The 27,911-nt window shown below is 43.1% G+C and overlaps 1 protein-coding gene across 2 annotated transcripts; it reads right to left on the bottom strand.

The window, feature by feature from the left end:
- Window positions 1–255: 255 nt before the first annotated feature.
- mllt3 (MLLT3 super elongation complex subunit) lies at window positions 256–27,711 on the bottom strand. Of its 2 annotated transcripts, XR_014889430.1 has the most exons (14): window positions 27,573–27,711; window positions 26,828–27,008; window positions 18,228–18,310; window positions 16,577–16,720; window positions 16,188–16,226; window positions 14,577–14,687; window positions 10,924–11,496; window positions 8,059–8,128; window positions 3,878–4,004; window positions 2,985–3,081; window positions 2,811–2,873; window positions 2,597–2,668; window positions 1,278–1,374; window positions 257–1,184 (listed from the first exon to the last, which is right to left on the bottom strand). XR_014889430.1 is itself a non-coding variant. In XM_085253859.1 (13 exons), the coding sequence occupies exons 1-13, from the start codon at window positions 27,582–27,584 to the stop codon at window positions 1,357–1,359; spliced, it is 1,590 nt and encodes a 529-aa protein (XP_085109985.1). In that variant the 5' UTR covers window positions 27,585–27,711; the 3' UTR covers window positions 256–1,356. The 2 variants fall into 2 exon arrangements, 1 of the variants encoding a protein (XP_085109985.1); XM_085253859.1 differs by having other exon boundaries at window positions 256–1,374.
- Window positions 27,712–27,911: the final 200 nt, after the last annotated feature.

Genomic DNA, 27,911 nt, shown 5'->3' with positions numbered 1-27,911 from the left:
AGTTTTCAGGCCCCTCTTCTGTGGAACCAGCTTCCAGTTTGGATTCGGGAGACAGACACTATCTCTACTTTTAAGATTAGGCTTCAAACTTTCCTTTTTGCTAAAGCATATAGTTAGGGCTGGACCAGGTGACCCTGAATCCTCCCTTAGTTATGCTGCAATAGATGTAGGCTGCCGGGGGATTCCCATGATGCATTGAGTTTTTCCTTTCCAGTCACCTTTCTCACTCACTATGTATTAACAGACCTCTCTGCATTGAATCATATCTGTTATTAACCTCTGTCTCTCTTCCACAGCATGTCTTTATCCTGTCTTCCTTCTCTCACCCCAACCAATCACAGCAGATGGCCCCGCCCCTCCCTGAGCCTGGTTCTGCCGGAGGTTTCTTCCTGTTAAAAGGGAGTTTTTCCTTCCCACTGTCGTCATAGTGCTGCTCATAGGGGGTCATATGATTGTAGTTTTTTTTCTATGTATCTACTGTACAATATAAAGCGCCTTGAGGCGACTGCTGTTGTGATTTGGTGCTGTATAAATAAAATTGAATTGAATTGAATTGAAGAATTTTATAATGAACTATTTACAGGTGTATACAGACGGGTCGAAAGATCCCAAACCTGAAGCAACAAGTGTAGCAGTGGTAATTCTGCAGTTAAGGCTCAAGATTGCAAAAACAACATCAAATCTTCTGAGTATATATGCAGTTGAGTTATATGTCACACTGTTGGCTTTAGAATGGGTGGAAGACAGCAGAATTTCAAAAGTAATAATATGTAGTGATTCGTTGTCAGCATTGAAAGTAAATTTGTATGACGTCCTTTTGCTCATCATAGAGTGTCTGAAGAAAATAAACATATAGTGATAATGTGGACTCTGGCTCACAGAGGTATTGTGGGTAATGAAAGAGCAGATTGGCTAAAGCAGCTGTTAAAAAAGTAGACATAGATGTGCAGATACCATTGTTGAAATCTGAGGGAAAAGAATAGTTTGCACACAAAGTAAGAACTTCTGGAGAATGGCATGGGATAATGGAACAAAAGGGAGACATGGGGTACAAAACACAATAGAAGTTAAGAGGAGTAGTGGGTTAAATAGGCAGCAGGAGAATACAAACAGGTCATTGCTTTCTGAATGGTTCTCTTTTTATGATGGGGAAACATCCGACTGGGTTATGTGATGGTGTAATGCTGTGGAGACGGTTGAACATGTGGTTATTAGTTGAAGTATAGAAGTCAAAGGAGAGTGTTGAGGGTGGGAACTGGTGGTGAAATGAAACTTACGTTTGAAAAAGTGGTTAATCAGTTAAGTCCTGATGAGGTGAAAGGAGTGGTTTTTCATTTTTGAGAAATACTGATCTCATCAAGAGGATCTGAGGATCTGGAGGAGAAGTAAGAGTAAAAGCCAGGAGATGGCAGTAGTGCAACATCTTTGGATGCAAGCTGCTGTTAAAAATGACAGAAGAAGAAGTTTGCTTGATCGTTCCTCAGCTCGTCTGTGTGAAGCTGAGTGTAAAGAGGCTCCTGCTGTCAGAGAAACACTGACTGTTTCACAGAGTCAGACATGTTCAGACTCAATCTCAGTCAGAAACTCAGCATCACATTGATGAAGCTGCAGATTCATTGAGGTTAATTTCTGATTCATTTCTTTGCTACCAGCTGAAATTTAAATGTAATTTAAAAGAAGGATTGAAGGTTATTGAACCCAAAGATTTCACATGAACGTGTATGAATTGTATGATATGTCTCTTCTATTTTTCCATGATCATATTTTGATGTTGATTGTGATTGGTTTCATTTGTTTCTTCATTGGTTGTAGTGTTTTAATGTTTAGATTGTCTTTTGTTCCATGTTGTAATTGTGTATAAAGTTTGATTTGAATGACAGTTACACTCAAATGTTTTCAGTGTTGCTGTGTTGAGTGTTTGCATGTTTAATGTTTGTATGGAAGACACAGAAAGACATGTGACTAAAGAAATCTGTGCTAGAGTGACTTTAAAAAATAAATAAATAGTAGAAAACAAAACAGATGTTGAATTCTTTAGAGAATTTTCTAAAAATCTTTTTCTTTCTAAACAGAAATGTTTGACATGGAAGCTGTTTCTACAGGATCCTGATGGACACTCAGAGGTTTAGAAAATGCTCTCATTAGTTGTTTACTGCAGAATATCAACCGATGTGAACCAAAACTACAGAAATGCACAAGTGGTGTGTGAGACTAGAAATGATAGAATCAGTGCTGCTGATTTCATTACTCTGAACTTTTAAAGGCAGGTTTTGTATCTGAGAGCAGGGACACTTGCTGTGTTCAGTGACTGTAAGTTCAGGCTACCCTTGATTTAGTTGCTAGATGTTTTTAAACTGTGTTTATTTTATAAGGCTCATTAAAAGCCATCTGAACTAGAGATGGACCGAGCCGATGTTGCATATCGGTATCAGTCCGATACTGACCTAAATTACTGGATCGTATATAAGTAATAAATAAACAAAGATGTAATCCGATCTACTAAATATCACAAAAGCTCCTCAGAAAACTTGCGACATGGCGTAACCCAACACATGACCACATAGGAGCAGTATGTGAGCTGCTGACATCAGCTCACCTGTTGCAGTATGTGACCTTCTCTTAGTGTCATTAGTCTTTTATGCAGCTCCACCAGCTCATCCAGGTAAACCTGAAAAGCACACAGCAAACATGGCTGTCATGATGTAGCAGTGGCTGATGGTAACAAACCCCAAGACATAACAACACTTTCCATATTTCAGAATATTTACTAGTCTACTCCACATCTAAAAACCAAAGACACTCGTTCTCACCTTATCACACTCCATGCTTTTGTCTTGCTTGCTCTGCTTGGTGGGACTTTTTACTTCCACTATCTGACAGACAGAAGAGCAAAGAGTCACCCAGGGTCACGCACACACCTGGATACTGTGGCTTTCAATCATGCTGCTCTAAGACATAAGCCAGTATATTACTGATATGATTACCTGGTTATTAGTAGACTTTAATAAGGGCGGGGCCTCACTGCACGACAGCGGGGAATGGGAGGAGCTGTCACTTCTGCTGCCATCACTTAAACTAATCCTAAGTGTGAAGTCACAAAGAATAAAGACATTAAAACTGTTGTCTCAGCTGTTAGCTAAAAACCGCTAACAATGAAAAATCCCCCATCTGAGAGAGTGGGGACGAAGGACGGTCTTTAACATGAAGATGACTCTCGCAGAATCAGTGTCAGGGAGGGGCCTGCTAGATCAGGGGTGTCCAACTCCAGGCCTCGAGGGCCGGTGTCCTGCAGGTTTTAGATCTCACCCTGGGTCAACACACCTGAATCACATGATTAGTTCATTACCAGGCCTCTGAGAGCATCAAGACATCATGAGGAGGTCATTTATCCATTTGAATCAGCTGTGTTGGATCAAGGACACATCTAAAACCTGCAGGACACCGGCCATCGAGGCCTGGAATTGCCCACCCCTGGCATAGATGATAGAAAACCGGTCAACTGTTGGAGACGGAGACGATCTGGTTAAGTTATGCTTTTTGGCCAAGGTTGACGGCACGCCTCCACCAACAGGATGGTGGAGAGAGTTGGAAAGAGCTTACATGAAATACTTGAAAAGTTAGTAAAAGGCACGTTGAAAGAACCTTTAGAAACTGTCCCAAGCAATTTTAACCAAGATTTAAATAGCGGCTCTTCATCATTTTACAGGTTTGTTGTTAAAGGCTGGCTCTACTGCACAAACATGTGAGATACAAAGTAGCCCTCATAATAGCAATATCCTGGTTAAAAGGAATTCATTACCAATGTCTGCACACAGCTCTATGAAACTAAACTAGTGTGCGGTTCAGCCATTCGAAAAGCTGCCCTCGGGTTACTAACCTGTGCTGGTGGTGTGTGAGGTGTGCTGCTCGATCCGTGTCTGAATCCACGTCGTCGTTGTCGTCCTCTGAATCGTCGTCGTCGTCCGAGTGCAGATCCTGCATCACTGACTGCAGCGGGCCAAGCACTGAGTGGAACAGTTCAATAAAGCCTCAGTCATTGCAGTTTAAACCTCAGGAATACAAGCAGAAAGCTGCAGATTGTGACGTTGGTACTGTAAAGCTCAGCAAATGTGGACTGGTGATCTGACTTTCAAAGGGAACATGCACACATCTCGAACTCTACATAGCTGACTTACAGCTCTGGTTTTCAATTGTTCTCATTGCTCAGGAAAACAACATGATTCTTTCATGTTCTTCAATCTCAAAATGATTTAGCAGCCTCTCTTACGACGTCTTCAACTTTCTGAACCGACTCAAAGTAAAAGTTTATAAACCAGGGCTGTGCCCGTTTGTTTACAGGCTCAAAGTGATACTTTAAGAAGATTTGTGGTAATAATGTTTCTGATCATTTACACAAAAAGATATTTTCTGCAGCATTTCTAAGTTTGATTAAATGAAGGGCATCCCATGATTGCTTCCAATGAGCTACTGTCACTGATGACACAGTGCCGTTTGCAGCAGCATTAAAGTGGCACGGCACTGCAACACAGAATAAGTCAAATGTAGTACAGAAACAGGGTTGGTGTTAGTCGTAGTTTGGCCTGGAAACTTTTGTTAAACAGTAACTAAAGTAACTTAACCTTGTGACTCTTTAGGAACCTGCACAATATTTTCACAATAAAACTGAAGACTCTCTTCTACCTGGGATGTTGGGTCATGAGTTGAGCTTTTTAACCTGCTGCTTTGGTCTTGCACCATGTACTGTATCAGTAACTTTCATCCACTGTTTGCTCTTCCTGTCACATGACGTCCTTCAGCCACACTTGGTGGAGTCATTTGTTTACATTTGGGTCACACACAGCCTGACTGTAGCGCACAGTTTTTTCACCTGAAGGGCTGAAACAGGTTCTTGCATATGTTGCAGAGCACTGTGATTGTTGGAGGTTCCTGAAGTTGCTCCACTGCAGACTGACACATGTGGCTCTCACTCCCAGACATGCCCAGGCTTGTCTCTTAATTGCATGCACTAGGGATCATAACCACCTGGTGTTGCTATAGCAATGATATCTCAGTACGACAGTTTTGTATCACGTAAGAATTTGTACCGGTATGATTGCAGACAATATGATATACACAGCTAGTTAATGCTTCCACTTTACAATAATAAAGCTTATGGTTCATATTAGAATATGTAGGAGGGATCACTCTCCTCAGCCTTCCCGGGAAAGTCTGTGCCAGCGGGCTGGAAATGAGAGTTCGTCCACTGCAGGAGCACGATGTAGAGTGGCTACATAAGATGCAGGTTCAGGCATACCAGGCGAATTCAAGGTCTGGCTATACCAGCATGGTATAGTACCAAGACTCATTGGCAAGTCCTGCATGGGGCGTTAGGGACTCGGGTCCACCCACTTCCAACAATGGGCAATAGCTGAGCCCTGGCTGAGGAGAGGCATGGTCCGAGCCGAGGTCCGGCAGCTAGAGGAGGAAAGCACGGAACTGGGTTTACAAGGAATCTGGACATAGTGGGACCTGTCAAAGCAGACGATTAATTGGCTTTAACTTTGGAGCCTTTCCACATCTTAATATTGCTCTGCTTAGTCTACAAGTCAATGACGGAGGAGCCACAGTGCAGGTTATGTGGGGCGATGGCGCACAGGCTGGAAGAATGCAAGACTACTGTTAGCCAGGGAAGACAGAGATGGCGCCATGACCAGGTCCTGAGACTGAGCAGTACTGTGAGAAAGTAGCATCACACAACACCAACATCAGGTGGCTGGAGGACCCAACAGCAGACCAAAGAACCTCCCAGAAAAAGCCAACATAACAAACACAGACATCCAACAATGACTCCACAATGAAGAGCTGGATAGTACTGGACACCTACTGGCTAAAGAGGCAAACAGCCCTCCAAGAACACCTGGCAGCAGCTGCTGGCTAATCAACCACACACAGTGGTGCTGGACAAGGAGCAGAAGGCTGCAGTTGTGATAGATGTGGCAGTCCCAGCAGAGAGCATGTCAGGAAGGGGAGCATGAGAAAAACTGGAGGAAAACTGGAGCCAACGTAGAAGGTCAAGAACGAAGTGGTCCCAGTAGGAATGAACGCGTTAGGAGCTGTAATCCCTAAAGTGGAAGAGCCAGGCACAACATTTCTCACATGACCGGGTCCACTGCCAGAGACCTCGAGGTCGAGGTCACCGAGATTCAAACTCGTCGACGTCGTTAGCTTAAATCCTACGTAGCCTCGTTCTTGAGGTACTGCATGCACAAACCTGGCTCTCCACCCCAACCATCCGACCAGCGGGGTGATGACAATCAGCCTTTTTACAGCCGAGAGGAAAAACACAACATGCAGAGATATGTCAGGTTTTCATGATCCAGCCATTCATCCTTCCTTCAGTGGGTACTTCTTAACTTCAGTTCCAGACTTTCTCTTTGATATTTGGTCACATTGGGGCCCGATGAATGTAAAAACAAAGAATTACCAGATTTGGTTTTTTACCTTATTTTTGTTTTTAAGAAAAATATCAGCCACATCTGATAAAATTTTATAGAACAGCAGCAGTATAATGTCCTCGTAAGTGGATATCAGGCCCTTGTAGAGCAAAATTTAGTATTTTGGTCTAAATAACCCAAAATGTGATGTCCACATATGTGGACGCCCGGTCCTAGGAGGTTAACATGAGCATAACATTTTTCAGGCAAACGCCTCCATGTGTAATTAACATAGAGCCACAGTATTGTTACTGTTTTGTAATCAGCCATAGGCACTAGCACCGACTATTTTAAAGTGTTACTGTTACTAGTAAGCTAACATAAACTAACCAACCCAGTGACATCACATGCTGATGTCGGTAAACGTGTTATATAAACTTAAACTTTAAGCACTTACTTCTTAAATCGAGCTGCACAGACAGCGTTACCTTTGAGAGCAGGGCTCAGTGGTGTAAATTAGCCTTCATACATGTAGCGTTTCATGTCCACTTTAATGATAACAGCTAATTATCTCAAATCGTGAGCATGTTAAATTCCCACCAAGCAGGTTAACGATCATGGTAACTGTGTAACACTTCAGTTTTCTTTACATTGGAGTTTTGCTGAGTGCTGTGCATTGTTGTGAATGTCAGCTACATGTGTCGTAGTGAGGAAAGAGGTTGTGTGTCTGCCTGTGTGCAGGGGTGCTGCGTGTCAGCTGGAGGCGGTGAAACAACACTGTTCAATATCGATCCTGCTGCTAAGGAGCGTTTAATCCAAACAGTGTAGCAACCTTATGACAACCATACCACAGTCTCTACAGGGCACACAATAAGTGTTAGGCTACCACTGTGTACTTGGTGTTACGCTTGCATGACAACAGACTGTTGGACGCATCATTTTGCTTTCTTTGATTTCTACCAGTGAGTGTGATAAGTTTATGTCAGCTGGACCTAAAGTGATGTTAAAAACACTGTTTAAGCTTCACACTGCCAGACTGAATACTTCCACCTGTGTAACATAACAGTTGGACTCACTATAGTCTCGTCACATCCTGACATCACCCCAGCCCTGTCCTCTGTGCATCGTGGAAAGTGACGATGGGAAAACATTCAGACACTTTGTGCTCACATTAGTTTTCCTCTCCCAGATTCTCCCAACAAGCAGCTGAAGATCTATTAGGATAATTGTTGTTATCACAGTTAATATTCCAGATTTATCTGATTACATCTCAACACCCCACCACCCACCCCCCTTTGTCGTGTGCTGTTGTTGATTTGTTGAAAAGAAAAGTCATTAAAAAGTGAATTCAATTCTTCTACGGTGCTGCTGAGCACACGCATGTGTGCGAGGCGGCTGTTTGCTGGTTTGCTGAATGGCACTGAACACATGTGCCTGTACAGTTTAAATCATTTGCTCACGATTATGTTTAATTTCACGTGGCACTCATGATATAAATCTAATCACGAAAACAAACAAATCAAAGCGCTGCAGTTTATTGGTTACATCGCTTTGACTGCACGAAGTGTCACGTATGATGTTAGTGTCACTAACAAACAGCACAAACTAAACTTTGTAACTTGTGTGCACGGTCCAAGTCGGTTACCTTGTCGTTTGTGGGGTGTGGGAGCAAAGCTTGAACTGGAGCTGGAACCCGCTGGACTGGGCTGCTCAGACTGGGAGGAAGAAGAGAAACAGGCAGCGATTAATGATAAAAATATGACTCAAACTGCTGTTTGACTGAATGTGGCGGTTCTGCAAACACAGAAGCAAATGAATACTATTCGAGCCCCGGCTCCAACAGTCTCGGTCGTTGTGTCCTTGGGCCGTTGCCTACTGGTGGTGGTCAGAGGGCCCGGTGGCACCAGTGTCCAACACCATCGCCTCTGTCAGTGCCCCCCAGGGTGGCTGTGGCTACAATGTAGCTGCCATCACCAGTGTGTGAATGGGTGGATGACTGGATGTGTAAAGTGCTTTGGGGTCCTTAGGGACTAGAAAAGCGCTGTACAAATACAGGCCATTTACCATTTACTGTTATTATTATGTATGTGCTGAAAGAAGACCAAACCCAGCAGGAGTGGACCAACCTGGACTCACCAGTGTTCCCACTCTGAACACGTTCGGCTTTCAAACCACCTCCAAGGGACAGGAATTAAGAGTTACAGTGAGGGGGACTCTCTTTATTAAAAATATGTTTATTTATCAAGGTTTGTATTTATTTTCAACAAATACAAACATAAAACAAACGAGGCTGCAGAGAGCACTGGATGTCTTTTTCCAACTAATGTCAGAACTATCTGTCCTGACATTAGTTGGAAAAAGAAAAGCTCCAACAGGAGCCTGGTTTCATAGTGCCATCCATCGTCTGTTGGGTCGGCAAAGCATCAAGAGAAAATTAGATTTTTGTGTAAATGTTCAAGGTTGAAGCAGTACCTTTTATAACAGCACACACAGTTCACATGAAACAGTGTGTGCTGACATTTCCATACAGTCCTTCCCTTCATGTCCATGTTTGTGTTTGACACGTCTGTAGTTTGGATTCATAAAAGCCAAAAATGAAAATCGTTCTTTTAAACCCTTTCTTGAAGCAGCATCTGCCCACAGGCAGCAGAGGCTCACACAGCCCAGAGTGAGGATGTTTGACTCTTTCAGATTGACTGAGATGTGGACTTAAACAATGACAGTGCACGTTTAAACGTGTTTCAATGTACATGCACAGATACATAAGGAAACCTTCACAGTGCAAAACATGGTGAGGAGAAACGTGAGAGAAAGAGCGCACAGCTGCTCTGCTGGTTTACAGGCTTCTTCAAAGTGTCATAAATCTGACCGGCACTCCTGTTTACGGCTTTTGTTCTCCTTTACTCCAAGTAAGCAAACCCAATCACATCAAGAGACAATAAACCGACAGCACATCCAGGAAACTGTCTGACGGTCTAGTTTAGAAACCACGGGGAACAAAGTGGGAAAAGTTGATGCCTGCAGCCGCTCTCACATCCACAGCTCGCAGCGCTCTGCTCCTCACGCTCGAACCATCCGATTCATCTGCTCTGGATTTCCTCTGATTAGTTCCCAACAATGGGTTCAGCTACGGTTCCCCCGCTGCTCTGCACAGCGAGCAACCCGCTCGCTCCTCCACGCGTCCACTGTCACAGATCAATATCCCATCTGTGATCTGTTCAGCCTACAATAATGAATCCCGCTAACCTGCAAAGCTAATGACAACAGATGGCTGGCACTCATTTCAGTTTGAAAATAAGAGTGAGAGGATTGTCCACAGCAGCAGACGACATCTCATGAAGAGCAAACAAATCTGGGATGTGATTAAAACAGCTGAATGTAGAAAAACACTGCACAGACTCAGGATAACATGAATACTGTCATTCAAAATAAAGATATTATTTTTATCATGTTTGAATTTTTAGACACTCTTCCATAATTAAATGTTCTTCGTGCTGTGTGATGATGATGAGTGGACACTTAAATCAAATAGATGATAAACTTTCTTTTACTAAATTTATCTGTCACCAGAACGTCACCAGTGTGACATCGTCAGCATCCTGAGACACCAGCATCTCTGTGGGGTCCGGACCATCCAGCACAAAGCGCCTCGACGATGCGGCGCCATGGAAATAAAACCGATTCGTTTTAAACAGACGTGTGCTGGTCGGAGGCCACACCCAGTTTCCCTTCCTTCATGTCATCACCTCGTCCGCGTTTCCTTCTCTGCCGTTTTTATCCGAGCACTCGCTCCCAAACTCTGAGATCAAAGATGAAGCAATGGGAGCGCTGGGCTGTGTCGCCTCAGGCCCACCAGGGTTGCTAGCCTGGGCACAATCAAATGCCTGGAATTTGTCAGCCCACATGCTTTTTACAACCAGTAGCTGCAGCAGCCCCCACCCCAAAGCTACTTTCATGACAAAAACACAGGTTTCGGTGCCACTCTGTGAGAACTCCTTTGACTAACCACGCGGCAGAGAACGATGCATGAAAGAGCTGCACTTCATACAATCACTGACAACAGAAATAAAAACTGCTGCAGAAAGAAATGCTGTGAAGCACAAACACGCAGCCATTTGATTCTTTCAAAGCTAAAAGAATTAAAGAGGAGCTGTGCTATTTACGGCCCTCGTTTCTCCTCAGGTGCCGTAAAACCATAAATCTTTCTCGTCTGTGATTTGGCTTTAAAACTTCTTTATGGGGAGGCTCTCTGCAAACCAGCGTGGGCATGGCAACAAGGTCAAATGTCAGCCTGTTCATGAGGCTGCAGCATTTTCCTAATTTGGCTCATGGGTTTGAAGAAGACGCAGACACTCTGTTAGACACTCGACATCATCATCAGCTGTTTGCTCCCAAACCAATCAATGTGCAGACGAACGCACCAGAACTTCCACCAGGTTTACTGGTGGAAGTTACCAGTAGATGAGCTCATTCCCAGCTGTAACGACAGTAAAGCGTCACGTTTACTCACATCCGATCTGGCAGACTGGTCCTCCATATCAGAGTCATTAGCATCAACCAGGTCCTGGAATGGCGGCAGCGTGGACACGCTCCTGAGGTCTGCATCCTCGCTTTCTGCTCGTAGCTTACTGCTGTGCAGCTGCGATCTGTCTCTCAGTAGTTTCTTATCCAAACACGGACCGTCCAACTCTGAAATCTGCATTTCCGAGGAATTCACAAACCCCTTTTTGCGTCTTTTGGTCCCGTGATCGTCACCTTCGAGGCCGGACAAGCGCTTGTTTAACCTCGACGCATGAGTTATCCCCTCAGTCCTACGCTCCTTAGACAAAGACTTGGGCTGCTTGAAGCCCATCTTAGGATTGATCTCTCTAAGTGGCTGGTTCTCTTTGGGTTTCCTGGAAGATTCTTTGGGGGCTTTTCCGGGTTCCCAGCCCGAGTCCCTGAAGGCACTTTTGGGGTCTTTTAAATCTTTTGGGGTCTTGTCTATATGGTCCTTAAATGGCTTGTGGAGTTTGGAGATGCTGCTGTTGTCAGAGCTGGTGGTTGTGGCCATGATGAGGAAAGTGTTTCCTGTAGAGCCATCCTGCAGATTGAAACAAACACAGGAGATCAGATAGTAGCGTCGGATATTTAAGTAGCTGGAGATGAAAAGTGACATCAAGCAAAACAATAACAGAAGAGAAAGAAAGACTGAAGCTACACGGGAAAAACACGTAAAGCTCAGAGTGTTCAGGCACAAGGCAAAGGGAAGCTCCTCGCGCTGTCAGGGCGCTAATGAGACCATACCGCTGTCAGCTGATACAGTATCGAACACGCCACCGATTTTACAAGCAAAGATGTTTTTAAAGGTGCCGTGGACATGAAACCCACTCAGTCCACACATGCAAAGACATCATACACGTGCACATATTAAGTTATGCATAGTAATGAAAAACAATGCAGGGAAAAGTGCTGAACACACTAACTGAAACTTGTACAAAAACCTTTATTGATAGTACAGCTTCAAGACGCCTCCTTTATGAAGGAAGCAGTCACACTGCTCAGGTGTGGTTTCGTCCCAGTCTGTGGGATCATGATCTGAACAGGTGATTGGCTCTAATCCTGTCCCTCACGCTGATGTTGAAACCAAAGCTGATTGGGCGAAACAAAAACACAAAGTGTGGAACAGATCAGCTGATTCTGTTTGCTAATGTGTTGCTAATATCTTTCTACATTTTCATAGTTTAAACCAAGTTTTTCTGAGTAAATATGAGTTCTAAATCAGTGCATTCTGTTTTTATTTACATTTCACGCAGTGTCCCAATATTGGCTGACAAACACTGCAATGATCAACTGTACAGCGAAACACTGATGCTGTGTTACTGTAAAACACTAAATATCTGTTTCTTTGTCCACAAACATCCACACGGGTAAATCTTCGGCCCCTGACATTCTGATGTACGTCAGATATTATAAAGTGGATCCAAACAATCTCAGAAAAATGAGGGATGTTCCTGGCCACTCATTTCTAAGCCGACTAAACGAGGAAAGCCAAACGGCTGCTGTGAAACTAAGAAACACTGCAACACACTGTGGGTTCAGTTTGAGGGCTGTATAATGGACAAACACTGTAAATGCTGCTGAGCTGTGTGGCGTCTCACATCGTGCATGATGAACACGTTATCCTCCAACACCAGACTAAACCCAGAACAGAAACAGGTAACCTGATGGTAACCCTCAGCTGCATCAGAGGCTCCAAACTAACCTGCTGAGGTTGGTTTTAACAGCAGTTGTTCTGGTTTCATGTTCCAGCTATAAAAACATGATTTTGATATCATGCCATTTAAATTTTAAACTTACCACATACACTGATGTACTCATGCATATACACACAACGGACGATGACATCTTTGCTGCTGAGGAATTATTTTCCCTTTTTCCAATTTTCAAAGTGTTTAAAAAAATGTTTAAAACGTTAAAAAGAAAATATTTCAAACATTAAAGCACAACATTGGTTACTAGTAACCAAAATAACACAGGTGGCATAAAAACACTGATTTGAACATTTGTGACCCACCTGTGGAAGACTGTAGGGTCCAGTCTCTCATCTAAAGGTTAAATATGATGTGAAGATAACTTTCTACTAAAGATGTTCATGCACTATTAAATATGACAAAACGAATACACTGTGGCACATTGTGCTGTGCATTATTAATGATGCACATTGATGCAATTCATAGAAACCATAAATGATCATCCATTTCCTCTGACGGGTCGTTGCATTAAAATAAATATATCAATAATGACTTTGGTTTGCAGAGCGCCTCACATGAAACCCAAGGACGTGCTAGAAACAGTATAAATGAAAATATAGTGAAGAAGCCCACAGCTCCCTCACAACAACCGCCTTCTGCAGTTTATCCAAGGAAACACAGAGACATTCCCAAGCCAGCCGAGAAGCAACCTCTCCTGGGACCGCCTCCCAGAAGGCCACGCCCTGAACACCTCACCGCGGCGACAGCTGACTCAAATGGTAAATGGCCTGTATTTATATAGCGCTTTACTAGTCCCTAAGGACCCCAAAGCGCTTTACATATCCAGTCATCCACCCATTCACACACACATTCACACACTGGTGATGGCAGCTACATTATAGCCACAGCCACCCTGGGGCGCACTGACAGAGGCGAGGCTGCCGGACACTGGCGCCACCGGGCCCTCTGACCACCACCAATAGGCAACGGGTGAAGTGTCTTGCCCAAGGACACAACGATGAGACTGTCCGAGCCGGGGCTCAAACCAGCAACCTTCCGAGTACAAGGCGAACTCCCAACTCTTGAGCCACGATCGCCCTCCTTTCGATGTAGAAGGACATCGACTGCAGTCCGAGTCCCTCTTGAACTCGTCACCCTATCACAAAGCAAAAGCCCACCTTCGGAGAAAGCTCACGTCTTGCATCTGCGATCTCATTCTTTGCACTTCAGCAGTGAGTAACAATAACAGGCCTAGTTTTATAAGCGATGGCTGCTTTGCCATTTGCTGGCAGACGACTGCGTATGGGAGACACAATTTTCTCCCATTGGGCACCAATTAAAGCGTTAACATTAAACAACTAGTCCTTCTGATACGTCTAATGACAGCAGCTCTGATGATTCATTCCTGCTAAGAAGTTCAATTCAATTTTATTCATACAGCCAAATCACAACAAGCTTTACATTGTACAGTATATCCTATAATAACAGATACAGAGAAAAATCTTATCCACATACAACACCATCTCAGTTCTGTTCACCACAGCTCAATTATACACATTATGACATAATCATGTTGCCTACAAACAAGCTTTTAGCATATATAAACTTTACCACCATATTATTATTTATTGATTGATTTTTTTTACTTTTTTAATTAAGTATATCAACTAACAATATTGTAGTTTTAGTGATTCATCTAAAACAAAATAAATAAATTAGTACCAAACACCGGTGCACCCTGGGAGAGGCTCCAGGCCCCGACAGGCCAAAGCGTTTAGTGCAGTACAAGCCGGAATCACCCTGAGGTTTAAAAAACATATTTCATGCTTGTGCTACAACTTTTTTGCAGCAGCTGGTCTTTGCTGCAAAACGAGCGACCTTTGTAGCAGCGGTGCTATAAGCTAACAAGGTAAAGAGCAGAGACACTGACCTTGGACGCAGTAAAGCCTTTGCTTTTCTTTGTGTCAGAGCTGTTGGGAAGTGTTGCCAGCTTGAGGTGGGAGCCAAACAGGGAGGTTGAGCCCTCCTGCATTATCATCACCTGCCAAAGGAAAATCAGCAGCTTAAATGAGCAGAGTTCTTTGCTTTCAGTAAATGTAGAGTGTTCAGTCTCTACCAGGACAGCTGATAATGAATCAGTCATTTACTGAGTAATATCACTGTGTTTGTAGAGTCAAGTACCAGAAAAAAGGACATCAGTAAAGAATGTTCAGCTTTACTGTCAAGCAGCTTGTGTGAGCACTTTTGTACATATTTGTTCTATATTACATCGATTTCATCCCAGTCATCCCAGTGACATCAGTGCCTCACATGTACATGTAACTGACTTGGCTCAAACCCATTCCCATAAAAAAAAAACTGCATCAAAAACAACAACAACAATCAAAGAAAGAACAACAAAGGATTCTTCACTTGTACAAGTGAAGATGGATATCATGAAGATTTAGAGTAACACATAAATGCCACACAGTTACCAAACACACACAAAACCATATGACCATAGACTATACTGGCTGCACTCAAGGTTCACCTGAAGCACAACAAGTGAGCACCGCTCCAACTGCAACTCCAATCCCCAAACGTTTGATCGAATGCTTATATAGGTCATCATGTGCTACCACATACCCCTCTTCATGAAACGCCTCACGTGGTCTGAAATCTTACTCAAGAACAGAACCCGATTCCTGCCTAGCCTAAACATTTAGCTAATTACGGCTAATCATGAAGTGGACCTGCTGTCATCTTAGATCGCAGTGCAGGGGCGGGGCCGGTGTCCTGCAGGTTACAGAGCGCAACCTGGGTCAACACACCTGAATCACATGACTAGCTCATTACCAGGCCTCTGGAGAACTTCAGGACATGTTGAGGAGGTAAATAAACTGGATTAAAATGAAGTCAGTGCACATGAAAGTCCCAGTGAGGGAATTGAAAAGCTTAGCAAAGGATGGCAAGTTAAAGATGTGTTTATTGAATTCATTATAAACACTTTATCAACATTTTAACAACATAAACCGTTGTTCCACGATTTCTGGCACAGCTTTAAAAAGAAACACATGCTTTATGTTTAGCAACAGCGTTTGATTTTCGTACTGCACATTATAGCAAACATGTCCACTTTGGTCCTGTCCATACACAACCACAGATTTGTGACTTTGTAAAGCTCAACTGTGCTGCTCTGTTATTTTTGGCAAACTCCAGGAAGACAGTCGCACTATGTTAACGTAGATGTAAACGCTCCAGACAAGAAAACAACCAAAACCTCTGCTGGTGTGGAGCAGCAGGGCCGTACATACACTGCCCCGTGAACGCCGTGTTTCCATGACTGCAGGCGTTTTATGTGGATCTGACAGTCGTTCAAGTGCACAATTTAGTAACGGGACACATTTGAAACAACTGGTTTTGACTGAAATCCCTTACATTAAAGTGCTACAACAAAGTTCAACATCTGCAGCAACAATAGCTGCTACATTGTGTCATTGCTGAGGTGGTAACAGTAACAGGGAGGAGGAGTCATGAGCTACAAGCCTGTTAGAAATCTTACCTTTGAGTCTTCTGAACTTCTTTTGTGAGGATTTCGTTGCTGTGAAGGACAACAGAAGAACAGGGTGACAATCTTGGTAAACAGAAAAATTCAAACTATTCATTACTATTCATATCTCACATATGCAGGGTAAACTAGTTCAGCCATTGACTGTCCTCTCCAGACTGACTGTAGCACTTCAGCCCACTGTGGGGCCAATCAGAGGCTCCAGACATGTCAAATAAAGTGAATCAATACTGAAGTGCAGTTTTAAAACCCTCACATTTACTGAGGAACGTAAACTAATGTCATTGCTGTAAAGACTATACACATATACTCCACACATACTACATCCATGATATAAAGCGACAGCCCAGGATGGACCTGGTCTGTCACGCCCTCGTGCCTACCCCTCCAGCTTTCAGTAACTTCCTACGAAACTCCTCTGTTGGATTGTTGAAGGTGAGCTTCTCACAGCGGAGGTGATTGACGGGCGGGTGACCTTCCAGGTGGAGGAACAAGTCATAATCAAAGCGAACTTTCTTCGGTTCTTCCTACGGAGAAGTGGAAGGAAAACCACGAAAGGGACAAACAATAAAAACCCGTCATGCAGCACGTTACCCACATCATGCTCTGTTTTTGACTGCATCATTTAATTAGATTCAATTCAATTTTATTTACACAGCATCAAATCACAGCAAAAGTCACCTGAAGGTGCTTTATATTGGACAGTAGATACAGAGAAAAATCCAACAGTCATATGACCCCCTATGAGCAGCACTTTGGCGACAGTGGGAAGGAAAAACTCCCTTTTAACAGGAGGGGCGGGGCCATCTGCTGTGACCGGACTACATTATTCAGATCCCAAACACCCTCTGAAGCCTGAACCATGAAATAACAGACAGAATTTTTTTTTTTAATTAATTAATTAAAATTTAAATTGCATATAAACCCTTCATTTTGATTGAATTTGCTACATCTGGCAAAAATGTGTTGTGCAATTTATTTACTTTCTTCAGGGGAAAATAAATAAATCACACTGATTATGTACAAGAACTGTATTTGTTAAATATGATACACGAGGCACTAAGTAAGTACCACAGTAACACAGCAAACTCAAGTCCTGATTGTAATTAAAAAAATAAGTTGAGAAATTTAAGGCAGCTTTCAAATGAACATCCATGTTTTTGCTGGGTTAAGATCAACTTTGATTTTTTGCTTTTGGACTTAGTTTCATTATTTTTACTGGCTTTTTTAGTTTGAATCACCATTTGATGAAATGATGACAGTTTGGGTTGAGACGACCTTTGCTCAGGAGTCAGCATCTGTTAGATGTGTTCGAAAGGCTCTCTGCTAGAAAACGTCAAAGAAAATGGAGCCAGTGGAACCAGTAACAAGCTAAAACTCTGGAACAAATGCTGCTTCTGAATTTTGCACCAATAACCAATAATGGAGCTCTTCCAGCACTACAAAATGCACCTTTCTCTCCACTGGATGTGCCAGTTCATGGCTCTGACCCAGTATCTGTGTGGGGTCGTTTAATTTAAATCTCTGCATTCATGACCTACGTTACCAGGTGTCGTCACCCAAAGAGAGAACCAGTTCATCCAGCCTTTACCCTCACATGGCAAAGGTGGCATCGCCTTTAGGCCCAGCTGTGTGTGTGACCTGCTGCTTTGTTAGAGCTGCACACACACCTCTGAGTATGGTAGGCCAGTTTTTTCTCTTTTCCAGCAAAAACACTTTCAAGAGAGCACAACTGAATCACGCGTACACTCCTTCAGTAACGTCGCTGCAGAAGCTTCCACATAATACATAAAATGTTGCAACAGCTTGAAAAGACGTGACTCTTGATAGAAAAATGAAAACAGCTCTGAATGGACACATTTGACAATCAGCCTCTCCAAAGCTGCAGTTCAGGAACGACCTGGTGCAAACCCGACACATGTTCAGAGCATACACAAAAACCCCTTCATGGTTTAGAGGTTCAGGGTCTTACAACAATAGTGCATTACCCACAGACACAAACCCTGGCAGCTGAGTGCTGCTTGTTAAATGTACCTTGTTTCTGAAATAAACTTCGATGGGCAAGATGAAGCCTGCGTATCCAGATTCCTCCACTTTGTACGGTGGATCCTTGCACACTGAAAGAGAAAACTGCTGTTAGACTTCAGCACCAGGAGGCTGACAGTTCACAAAGCTTGCTTTAAATTCATGCAGTTACATGAAATGCAGAGCAGCGCTGAGTGTGCTGCAGCCATCTGGTTGGGTTGCTGGGAGACGGCCGCTCTGACAAACACAAAAAACCCAACCATTACATAAATCACATCCCCTCCACACCTGAACCAGGTGACAGGACTGTATTAAGACTGTTGCTTCATTTATTGTGTCATTAAACACACTAATCCTGCAGCTGTGTTCTCATGAGACCTCATTAACTCAATTTCTGCAGCCTACTCTGATGCATCGATACAGAGAGCGGGCGTCCATTAGAGCCAAAGCCTTAAACACACACGACAAGGCCAAGACGTCCACGCATGCTCGTAGAGGAGCACACGGATCACAGCGGATCCCCCCTGAGTCACAAAATGTACCAATGCAGGAAATGTACTAATTAAGTTACGTGTGCTTATTGAACAAAGGAAGCTTTGCTTAATTTTCAAATATTGTCCGTTTGACACATCACAGCATGCAGCTACGATGGTGATGCGTGTGAATGTGTAGAAATGCTGTACGGATGGATGAGAGTAGAGAAGGACGACATCTTTCTCACATCGTCCCTCTGCTGCCTCCAACATCTTCGTTCCTGAAAATCACATCTTTTCAAATTATTGTTGTTAATAAGTTACAAACTATTTTACTTACTGGTCACGGATCTAATCCAGTAGTCTAGAACTATATCTGTCCATGTATTCATGCTATGACAGCAGTGGCACCTCTCAGTGTCCTTGTATACACAGCTATGTGCTCAGTTTGAAAATCCTACATGTGCTCAGGTTTCAGTGGTTTAGGTTGAAAAAGCAGCCATGACCTGATGGAGCACATAATGGTTGTTGTGAAACGTTAGCTTCATGCTTTTCAGGATTTTTTTTCCTTCCACACTTTTAAATCTGCAGCTGTTTGACAAAATTAAATGTCACAGCCTTTGTTACCCTCAAAATGAACCAGGATCCTTATTTTAGGACAGATGTGTCATAGACACTAGGCTTGTAACAATACTACAGTTTCAGTTTTAATACCAATACCCAGAAAAATAGCATGGTGAAGAGTATAACTGCATCCTACACCAACAGAAGTAATGGTGAACAAGTTCTATCTTGAAAATGTCAAGTTGTTACCTTTCAACTAATTCTTTCAAATATAAAGTTGATTTAAATAAAATCAATCCTGGTGGCCTGCAGCTCCCCCTCAGCCAAAGACACGAATTTAAAAATCAGAGCTGATTTTCAGAGATGTTGTCCTCCAACCACGAGGTCAGCGGGATTCAAACTCATCTGAGATTTTCAGCAGATACACCTCTGGTATCAAGTTGAAAATCTTAGGTGACCTCCTCCTTGAGTTATCACATTCACAAGACTTTACAAATCCTTGATCCCCGACCTTGACGCTGAGCTCTTTAGAAGAGCACCTATGGCATGAACTTCCCAACCCTACATCCCCTCATTCTTGATGTATCACATCTGGACAAAGTGTGGTATTAGCTGTGTTGAAATGAAGAAGACAGAAAACAGAGTGCTTACTGTGAACGCTCACACCGCTCACTGCCTGGATTTCCAAACTGACCTTTCAGGCAGCTCTTTACATCCTGGTAATTGCTAATAGTTAAACAGCAATGCTGACATGTGCTCCTGCCAGGTTAATATTTATGATAATTTCTTAATACTTTAATACTAGTGAAATGCAAGCTTCACTGATCTCTGGAGATTCCTCTGAAAGGACTGTTCGGTGTTAAAGACAGCTGTTAGCTGCATGCCTGACTTACTGCAGCAGTGCCATGTGAAAACAGCACTGTTTGTATTGATGTTCTTGCAAATATGTACCATTGGAGTCAGTGATTAACATCTGAGTGCCTATTTTTTGACAGCCCTAATAGAGACATTGCTTATGTTTGGAGAACGCAGGGACTGATGTAGACCCCAAAAACACGTCCCCACAGTGAAACGAGGGCGTGGGAGTATTAGGCTGTGGGTATGCTTCAGTCCATCTGGAACTGGAAATCTTGTCAAGGTGGAAGGAATTATCAAGAAAGACACACATGTGATAGTTTGGAAAGAAAAGATCAAGCAGCCAAACCTGGATCTAAGTAATCGCTTTGTCACATTTTCCTTTGTCTGAAAACGCCTGCGTCTCATCTGTTTGTGGGTTTATATTGGTGCTAATGTAGGACCCTTACATTCATACATCCCTGTAAAGAGGCACTTTGACGTTCAATCACTGTTGCTCTACTAGAGACAGTGCTATTAAAACTGTTCCAAAGTACTGACTAAGCCAATCTCAAAGAGCAAGGACCGACCAAAGCTGCACATCAGCATGAAGCTATGGTCCAGCAGGCAACCGTTGCTCCTGTTCTCGGATGAACGCTACAAAAAGCTGAGCAAAAGCATTCTTCTTATGTCATGGTGAATCTGATTAGTGCTTATTTATGCACAGACAACACTAATTCATCATGATATTCACCGCAGGTGATGAAGAGTGTCTGTGGTTGACTGAGCAGAGCACCCAACAACAACCCTGCACTCCCCCACCCTACACGACCTCTCCTGACTCTACATCACACTAATCAGGTAACAGCAAGACCCTTCGACAAAATGAGGTCAACATTAAGCTCCTGAGCAGCAAGAGCAGAGCAGGGATGAACGCACACGCTAAAGTTTGTGTTGGAGGTCAGTTAGGCCGTACGGGTGGAGAGCCTCAGCAAGTTAAAGGTTAGCATCCTCCTTGCTGCTCGTCGTACCTCTCCCACCCCGCTAGCACACATGCTAATGCAGGTCACGTACAGAAGCAGGCTGCATACACACTATATCACATATGTCAGCCTGTTAAGATACACACACCTCCACAGAAACGCACTGAAAGAAACTCCTGATCAAAGGTCTGAGACTAACAGCACACACAGCAGGGTGAAACTTCCACACCTCACCTATAAAACCACCACAGAAGTGTTGGATGCTCAGTGAGCTCCGGGGTGGCAAACTTTAATTCTTGCAAAAGGTTGATCAATTTCCTATTATTTGATCTGATTTTATTAGCGTCAACATCATCAACATGTTTGATGAAGAGCAAACATGATGCAGACGATGTAGGACAACTCGAACATGCCTGAGAAGGACCGTTTACGAAGTTTGGATGAACCTTCAGAGTCGTAAACTGAAATCACAGCAGAGAACACTCAGATCTGATTTATGACAACATCTGCATATCATAATAATGATAACGAAAGTAGCTCCTCAGACGTGTAACTGATGAGTCCGATGAAGAAGGAAGTAATAATGGAGCACATTATGATTCTTTACGTCCAATAAAAGCTGCCAAACCAGTGTTAGAACGAATCTAACATTACGAGAACCATCGAGAAAAAGTGAACAGCAGAAAGAGACAGCAGGTTGGTCACATCAGCTCCAGTCGGTGCTGCTCCTCGATATTAATGTTTTCCATGGGGGGGAATAAAGGATATGCAGGGTGTGATTGAGGTGGGTGATCTGCTGCACCCTCAAACGAAGCAGCCACAAGAAGAAGAAGAAGACGAAGAAGACGAAGAAGAAGAGTGGTTTATTTGTACAGCACCAACGCGCAGTCGATTTAATGTGCTTCATATTTTAGGGTAAAGATCCAACAGACAATCTACGCACGTGGAAACCAAACTACACCACCATCAGAGGTGGGCTTCAGGTGTGCACCAGTACTTCCTGAAACTATTGTCCTCCTGTTACCTCACGAGGTAAGACATGCTGCACTACATCTGCTTACTAGCTATCATGTACTGGATATAACGTCCCAGTATGGAGAGTATGGCTACAACAATGACTTATTATTCAGACTTATGGATATATTCATGTCAAAAAGGTTAACAAGTAATAATAAATGAATGCATAGGCTTTCACAGGTTTCAGGCCCTAATAAAACTCCACCAGCAGGCCACGAGTCTCAGAGCGAGTCCTGACTCAGGCCTCGGAGCTTTGTTGTGGGGAGGGACTGTAAAGAAAGACAAATGTTTTATGGTAAGGCCAACTGAGAGGAGTGAAAGAGCTTTCAACAGACACCCCAAATAAATCAAGCTTCAATAAACCACTTCCTCAAACTTCCTTTCATTGATTGAACCGAGGAAGAGTTGGCATTTACAGCCCAGTTCCTGTTCCTTGGAGGTGGCCGCCTTGTTTATCGGCACCTCCTCCTAACCCCATGCTTTCTTGTAAACAACAGCAGCCAGCCTGGAGCTTTCTTTGTGTTTCACCTTCATGAGTGGGAAGCATTTTTGAGGAATCAAGGAACAATACCGGCAAAATCCCGAAGCCCTTCAGTTTCTCAGAGCTTATTTATTTTTCCTCCACGTTACAAACTACACGTTTCACGCAGTTTTCAGGGAGATGAACCATTTTTTTTATCTTCCAACTTTCCATAAAAGTGACAATTCTCTGAAATATCAAACACCTCTGAAGAGATTCCCTCCATCTGTAGATTAAACGGCACTACAGAATCCAAATGAGGTGCTTAAGCAGCACGAGCCTCTGCTGCCAAAAACAGCACCGCCTTCGCTGCTTCCTAACAACGTCTTTACCTCCATTTGTTCAGACAGCTTTGCCATTTGGCTGTCACCATGGAAACACCTCCATGCTGGCCTGCTAACTAAACAGCAGCAATGATGAAGCGCAACGGCGGCTTTACTCGCCGACTCGGGGAGCTTCTCCGAGCTACACACCCAATCGTTTGGAGAGTGAGAAGAAGTTAGACATGCGCCATCTTTTGGCGTTCTCGCTCTGACTCCCTTCGATGTTTGGATTGATAAGAAAACACTGATGTGCTGACATATGAAGAAGACTATATTGAGAGCACTTAGGATCTGAGATCTTATCAGTGGACCTAGTTTGGTTTGGTATTGCTACACAAGCCAATAAAGACCAGCTGACAACTGTAAACAGCAGCAGAGCAACAGGACTGATGTTCAGCACCTTCTACATTTTTTGGCGTCCCGACAGACCCCAGATATGTCCAGGTGGACATACAAAGCTTATATTTCATTTGACAAGCCAAGTGAAATGGAGACATGTTAAAAGGACGTCCACGTCCATTTAGTCCCCCCCACCTCCAAACCCTCTGGTTTCCAAGGCTACAGTTTATAACCATCTGTAGTAAATACTGCTGCAAAGGTTATCGTATAAATCAGCACACGACCTGCTGCCATTAAAGCAAACTGTTAGTCCTCACTTCAGTTTGTAATTTTAATATCTGCTCGTGACGTCTTTAAATGTCTCTGTTTTATTTCAGTGTGTAGGTGGAGCTTGTGTGGCTGTTTCAGTTAAACTGGAAAGGAACCATGTCAAGAAAAACAGCTGAGCTCAGATCTTTGTGCGAAGCACACAACGTCCAGGTGCAACAACATGTGCTGGTGACTGATCTCTTAGTTGATTAAACAAGGAAAACATTAGACTAACCAACTAGTGTAAAACTAGGAAACACTCAGGTATAAAGTTCAGTTTGAGAACAGTTTAAATGAAAATGTCAAAAATGAATTATAGGCCAGTCAGTGAGCCATCGGGGGGCAGATTAAACTGGAGCAGCAGATCCTGGAAGTCATGTAAGCTGTGAGGCAAGGCCTCCTTGGACTGGACTTGTTTGTCCAACACGCCCCACAGATGCTCGACTGAACTGATATCTGTGGAATCTGAAGCCCAACTCAACACCTTAGACTTGTCCCAGTTGTTCCAGTTTGTGCTACTCAAAGAAGGCACCTTCTCCCACTTCTCCATCATCCTGTCCTGATGCTCAGGTGTCCACTGGTGACCCTTTTGGCAGTAGACGGGGGTCAGCGTGGACATCCTTACTGCTGTGCAGCTCCATGTGCAACAAACTGCGACACGCTGTGTGTTCTGACACGTTTCTATCAGAACCAGCATCAACCTTTTCACCAGTGTGAGCTTCAGTAAGTCACCTGTTGGACTGGCACACACAGGTCAGTCTTTGCACCCCACTGGTTTACTAACACTAACCCTACCTTCATTAGATCACTTTTGATAGATACTGACCAGTGCAGCCTGGGAACATCCCATAGGAGCTGAAGGTTTAGAGATGCAGTAACACAATCTTAAACCCTTATGCTTGCTCATGTTTCCTGCTATTAAAGAGAAAACCTTCACATGCTCCCTGATCTATGCCACTCACCAACAGGTGCATTGATGAAGAGATGACCAGCACCATCACCTCACCCGTCAGTGGTGGATTTCCATATTACCACACTAAGCCTTCTTTTCCACAGTGGCTCTAGTGTGTAGGGCTGTGTCAGCTGGGTGCCGTGTTTCATTAACAGTTAATCTTGTACTTGTACTCCTCTAAAAACTCAACTGTGTGTCACTCCAAGCAGATGATGTCTGCCACTGCTGAACAGGTTGTCAGGATACTACAATTTCAAACTCAGTACTGACACCACAGGGTCGATTCTGACCCCCTCCTGCAACAACACGTGGTGAAGAAGTTGTACCTTCAAAACATTAACTTGTTCATTTTTCAACAAATTTTCCCAGTTATATGTTAGCTTTAACAAAATAACTATTGAAGCTTAAAGGTTTTATTTATTTTACATAATTTCATTACAGATTATTGCGGTAAAATATATTTCAGGATCTACTAATGAACAATGGGCGCAAACAAACAACGCTTTACCATCTACATGACTGAATTATTGTAGAAGAAGAACATAATTAAAATGAGTTTGAATTGGGGTCGGGCGACTGGATGAATATTTCGACTATCGCCGATAGGCTGAGCATACTCAGCCGGATGGTGGACACGTGCATGCTCATGCAAGTTAGTCGAGTTTGAGTACTTTGCTTGTACTACACTGATTACATTGCTCTGCAATCAAAAAGTCTGTGGACGCACGAATTTATCGCCCATCGCCGATTATTGGACTGATGATTGTCGGTTGGAAAATTTTTACATATCGCCCAACTTTAGTCTGAATAAAGTCTCTCATTTGTTTCCTAAAATAAAAATAATGATTAAAAAATTTAGACAAAGTACGTGTTATGTATTTAGGATGAGTACAGGATAAGATAACAAAGTTAAATACATTTAGAAGACTATATATTACTTATACTTATATTATATAAGATTATATCATACAGTTTTGGTTTGATTACAGACCAATTTTTCTAATAATTTCATTATTATGATTATGATCATCATTATTATTATTATTAGTAGTAGTAGTAGTAGTAGTAGTAGTAGTAGTAGTAGTAGTAGTAGTAGTAGTAGTAGTATCTGTGTGGCCACCAGTATTGTTTTAGATCAGGGGTGTCAAACATAAGGCCCGGGGACCAGGATCGGTCTAGCAAAGACTTCAGTCTGACCCACTGGACAGCTGTAAACACTGTGAAGGCGTAAACTTGGCATTTTTCTCTACATTTTACAGCTTTTTCCGATAGATAAAGGGCACTGATACTACACTAACATAATAAAACAACAGAGAAACAGTTAAATCTGATAACTGTGTAAATTAAAAATGTCCAGTTTTAGATTTATAGGTCAGTAAGTGAGCTACCAGAACTTTACTAATTTATCTGAGACATTTTCTTAGAATTTAATTCCAAAGAGTCACGCTGACAGATTTCTTTCTTTATCATGTAGAAAAGTTGAGACGTCCTGTTTTCCTTATTTTAAGATACCTCGGAGTCTAACTTCTTTGCACTGACACAAAGGGGAGTTTCACTGATCTGGCCCAGGATAAAGGTGGGCTGTATGAGCTAAATAAGTTCAACATTACTGATCATCCTTACTGTCTGTGGAGCTATGTGATGAACACTGGGTGGACAGTCTGAAGGTTAACTGTGGGCTTCTCCAAGGTTAGTTGTTTACACTGGTTTGTACTGGTCTGGGAAACGTTTGGAAATTCATAAATGAATGTATGACACACTAAACTATTTATACTTAAATAAAGTTTTGTATGTAGTAATATTATTGTGTCTATTACAGCTACTACTAATGTTATACTAATTACTACTGCTGCTATAAATAAAAAAGATGCATGTAGACACAGACTTCACCTGATTATATGATTATTGTCATCATTGTTATTACTGTATTATAATAAGCCGAAGCACCAGCCTGCACCTCTTCACTCACTAATTTGTGTTGTCTGTTGTTATTTATGTGATTATTGGTGTCAAAACATGAAAAGTGAAACGACACCAGGACGTAACATTACACAGACAACAAGACAGAAAGGACTTTAAGTGAGAACCTGACTCTGCAAACGCTGCACTACAGGTGTGAAATAAATGCATGCACATGAAGATACAACACACATTAAAAGTATACATATATACACACACACACAAACACACACACACATATATACATATATGTGTGTGTGTGTGTTTGATCAATTACAGATGTGAAGCCCTTAACCTCCACCCCTCCACACAAAGCACCAGGGCAGCTCTCCTCACCTCGCTTTGGTTTCGGGAAGCTTTCGTGCAGATGAAAAACCACTTTCTCCACAAAGTGCTGGATGTTGCTGTGCTCTGGTCCTCGCACAAACACCATCCAGTCGTGGGTGAACCCTTCCACCGTGGGTTTCTTTCTGACCTGGGCACGATGACCAAGTTCCAGTTTCACCTGTACAGCACCCTGCAAAGCACAAAGACGCAGGGTTAGCGTTACTAAAGACGGGTCACGGGTCCATGTTTCATGCAGGTGTTTGTTCCTGAAACACTGCAGTCTGCTGCTGTCCAACAACGTCTGTTTCCTCTCAGCTGAAGCAACAGGTACACGCTTACACACGACGAGCTTCAACCTTCGTGTGTCCTGCGCTTTGTTTCCTGAGCTAACGTTACACAACTGTTAAACCGTAACATCGTAAGAATACAGAGCAAACTTCTCAACAAAGTTGGCATGTCTGCGTTACCGGCCCAGCGACTCCTCTCACTGACTACAGCCGCTCTCCAACACTCTATCGGCGCATTAGCCGAAACGTTTTGGGGGTTTCTCCCGAAAGATTTTCCTCTGTCTGTCTCTGAGGGGAATTTAACATCTCTATTATTTCATGTGGTAGCGGCGCGCTAAGTAGCAGTACAGCCCGAAAACCCTTGTTGCAGAAAAACCCACGGACCCCTCCGGTGTGCCATAAATGTCCACGCGTATAGTGTTTAAACCCGAGCCGGGAACAGCAAAGCACCGTGAGCAGCTACTTACCGAGCTGGCCATAGCTGAGGCCGAGCCTTCGTGTTATTTCATGGAGACTTCGTTTTATATTAAATGAGAGGTGAGTGCAGTTTGCCTATGACGGCCGACATGGTTTCTTAGGGACTCAACTCAGACCCAAGACTTTGAAAGGTTCGCCGGCTGTAAAGCGTCTGTAATGACGTGGACAGTATCCGCTTGGGGCTTTTCAAAGTAAAACACTTGCGGGAAAGATGCACTCCAGGTCCCCACATACCTAACATTCTCCTTATATATATTTCTTTAGATTTGTCTTTCTTTTGTTTTGTCTTTCAGACAATCTCCACGTGTGTTTATTTGAAAAGATTCAGG

The sequence above is a fragment of the Mchenga conophoros genome, linkage group LG3 (assembly GCF_057382185.1).
Source record: "Mchenga conophoros isolate Kocher_MC1m ecotype Shallow Benthic linkage group LG3, M_conophoros_male_GT1.1, whole genome shotgun sequence".
Lineage (NCBI taxonomy): Eukaryota > Metazoa > Chordata > Actinopteri > Cichliformes > Cichlidae > Mchenga > Mchenga conophoros.
This window is presented reverse-complemented; position numbering and strand designations above follow the sequence as displayed.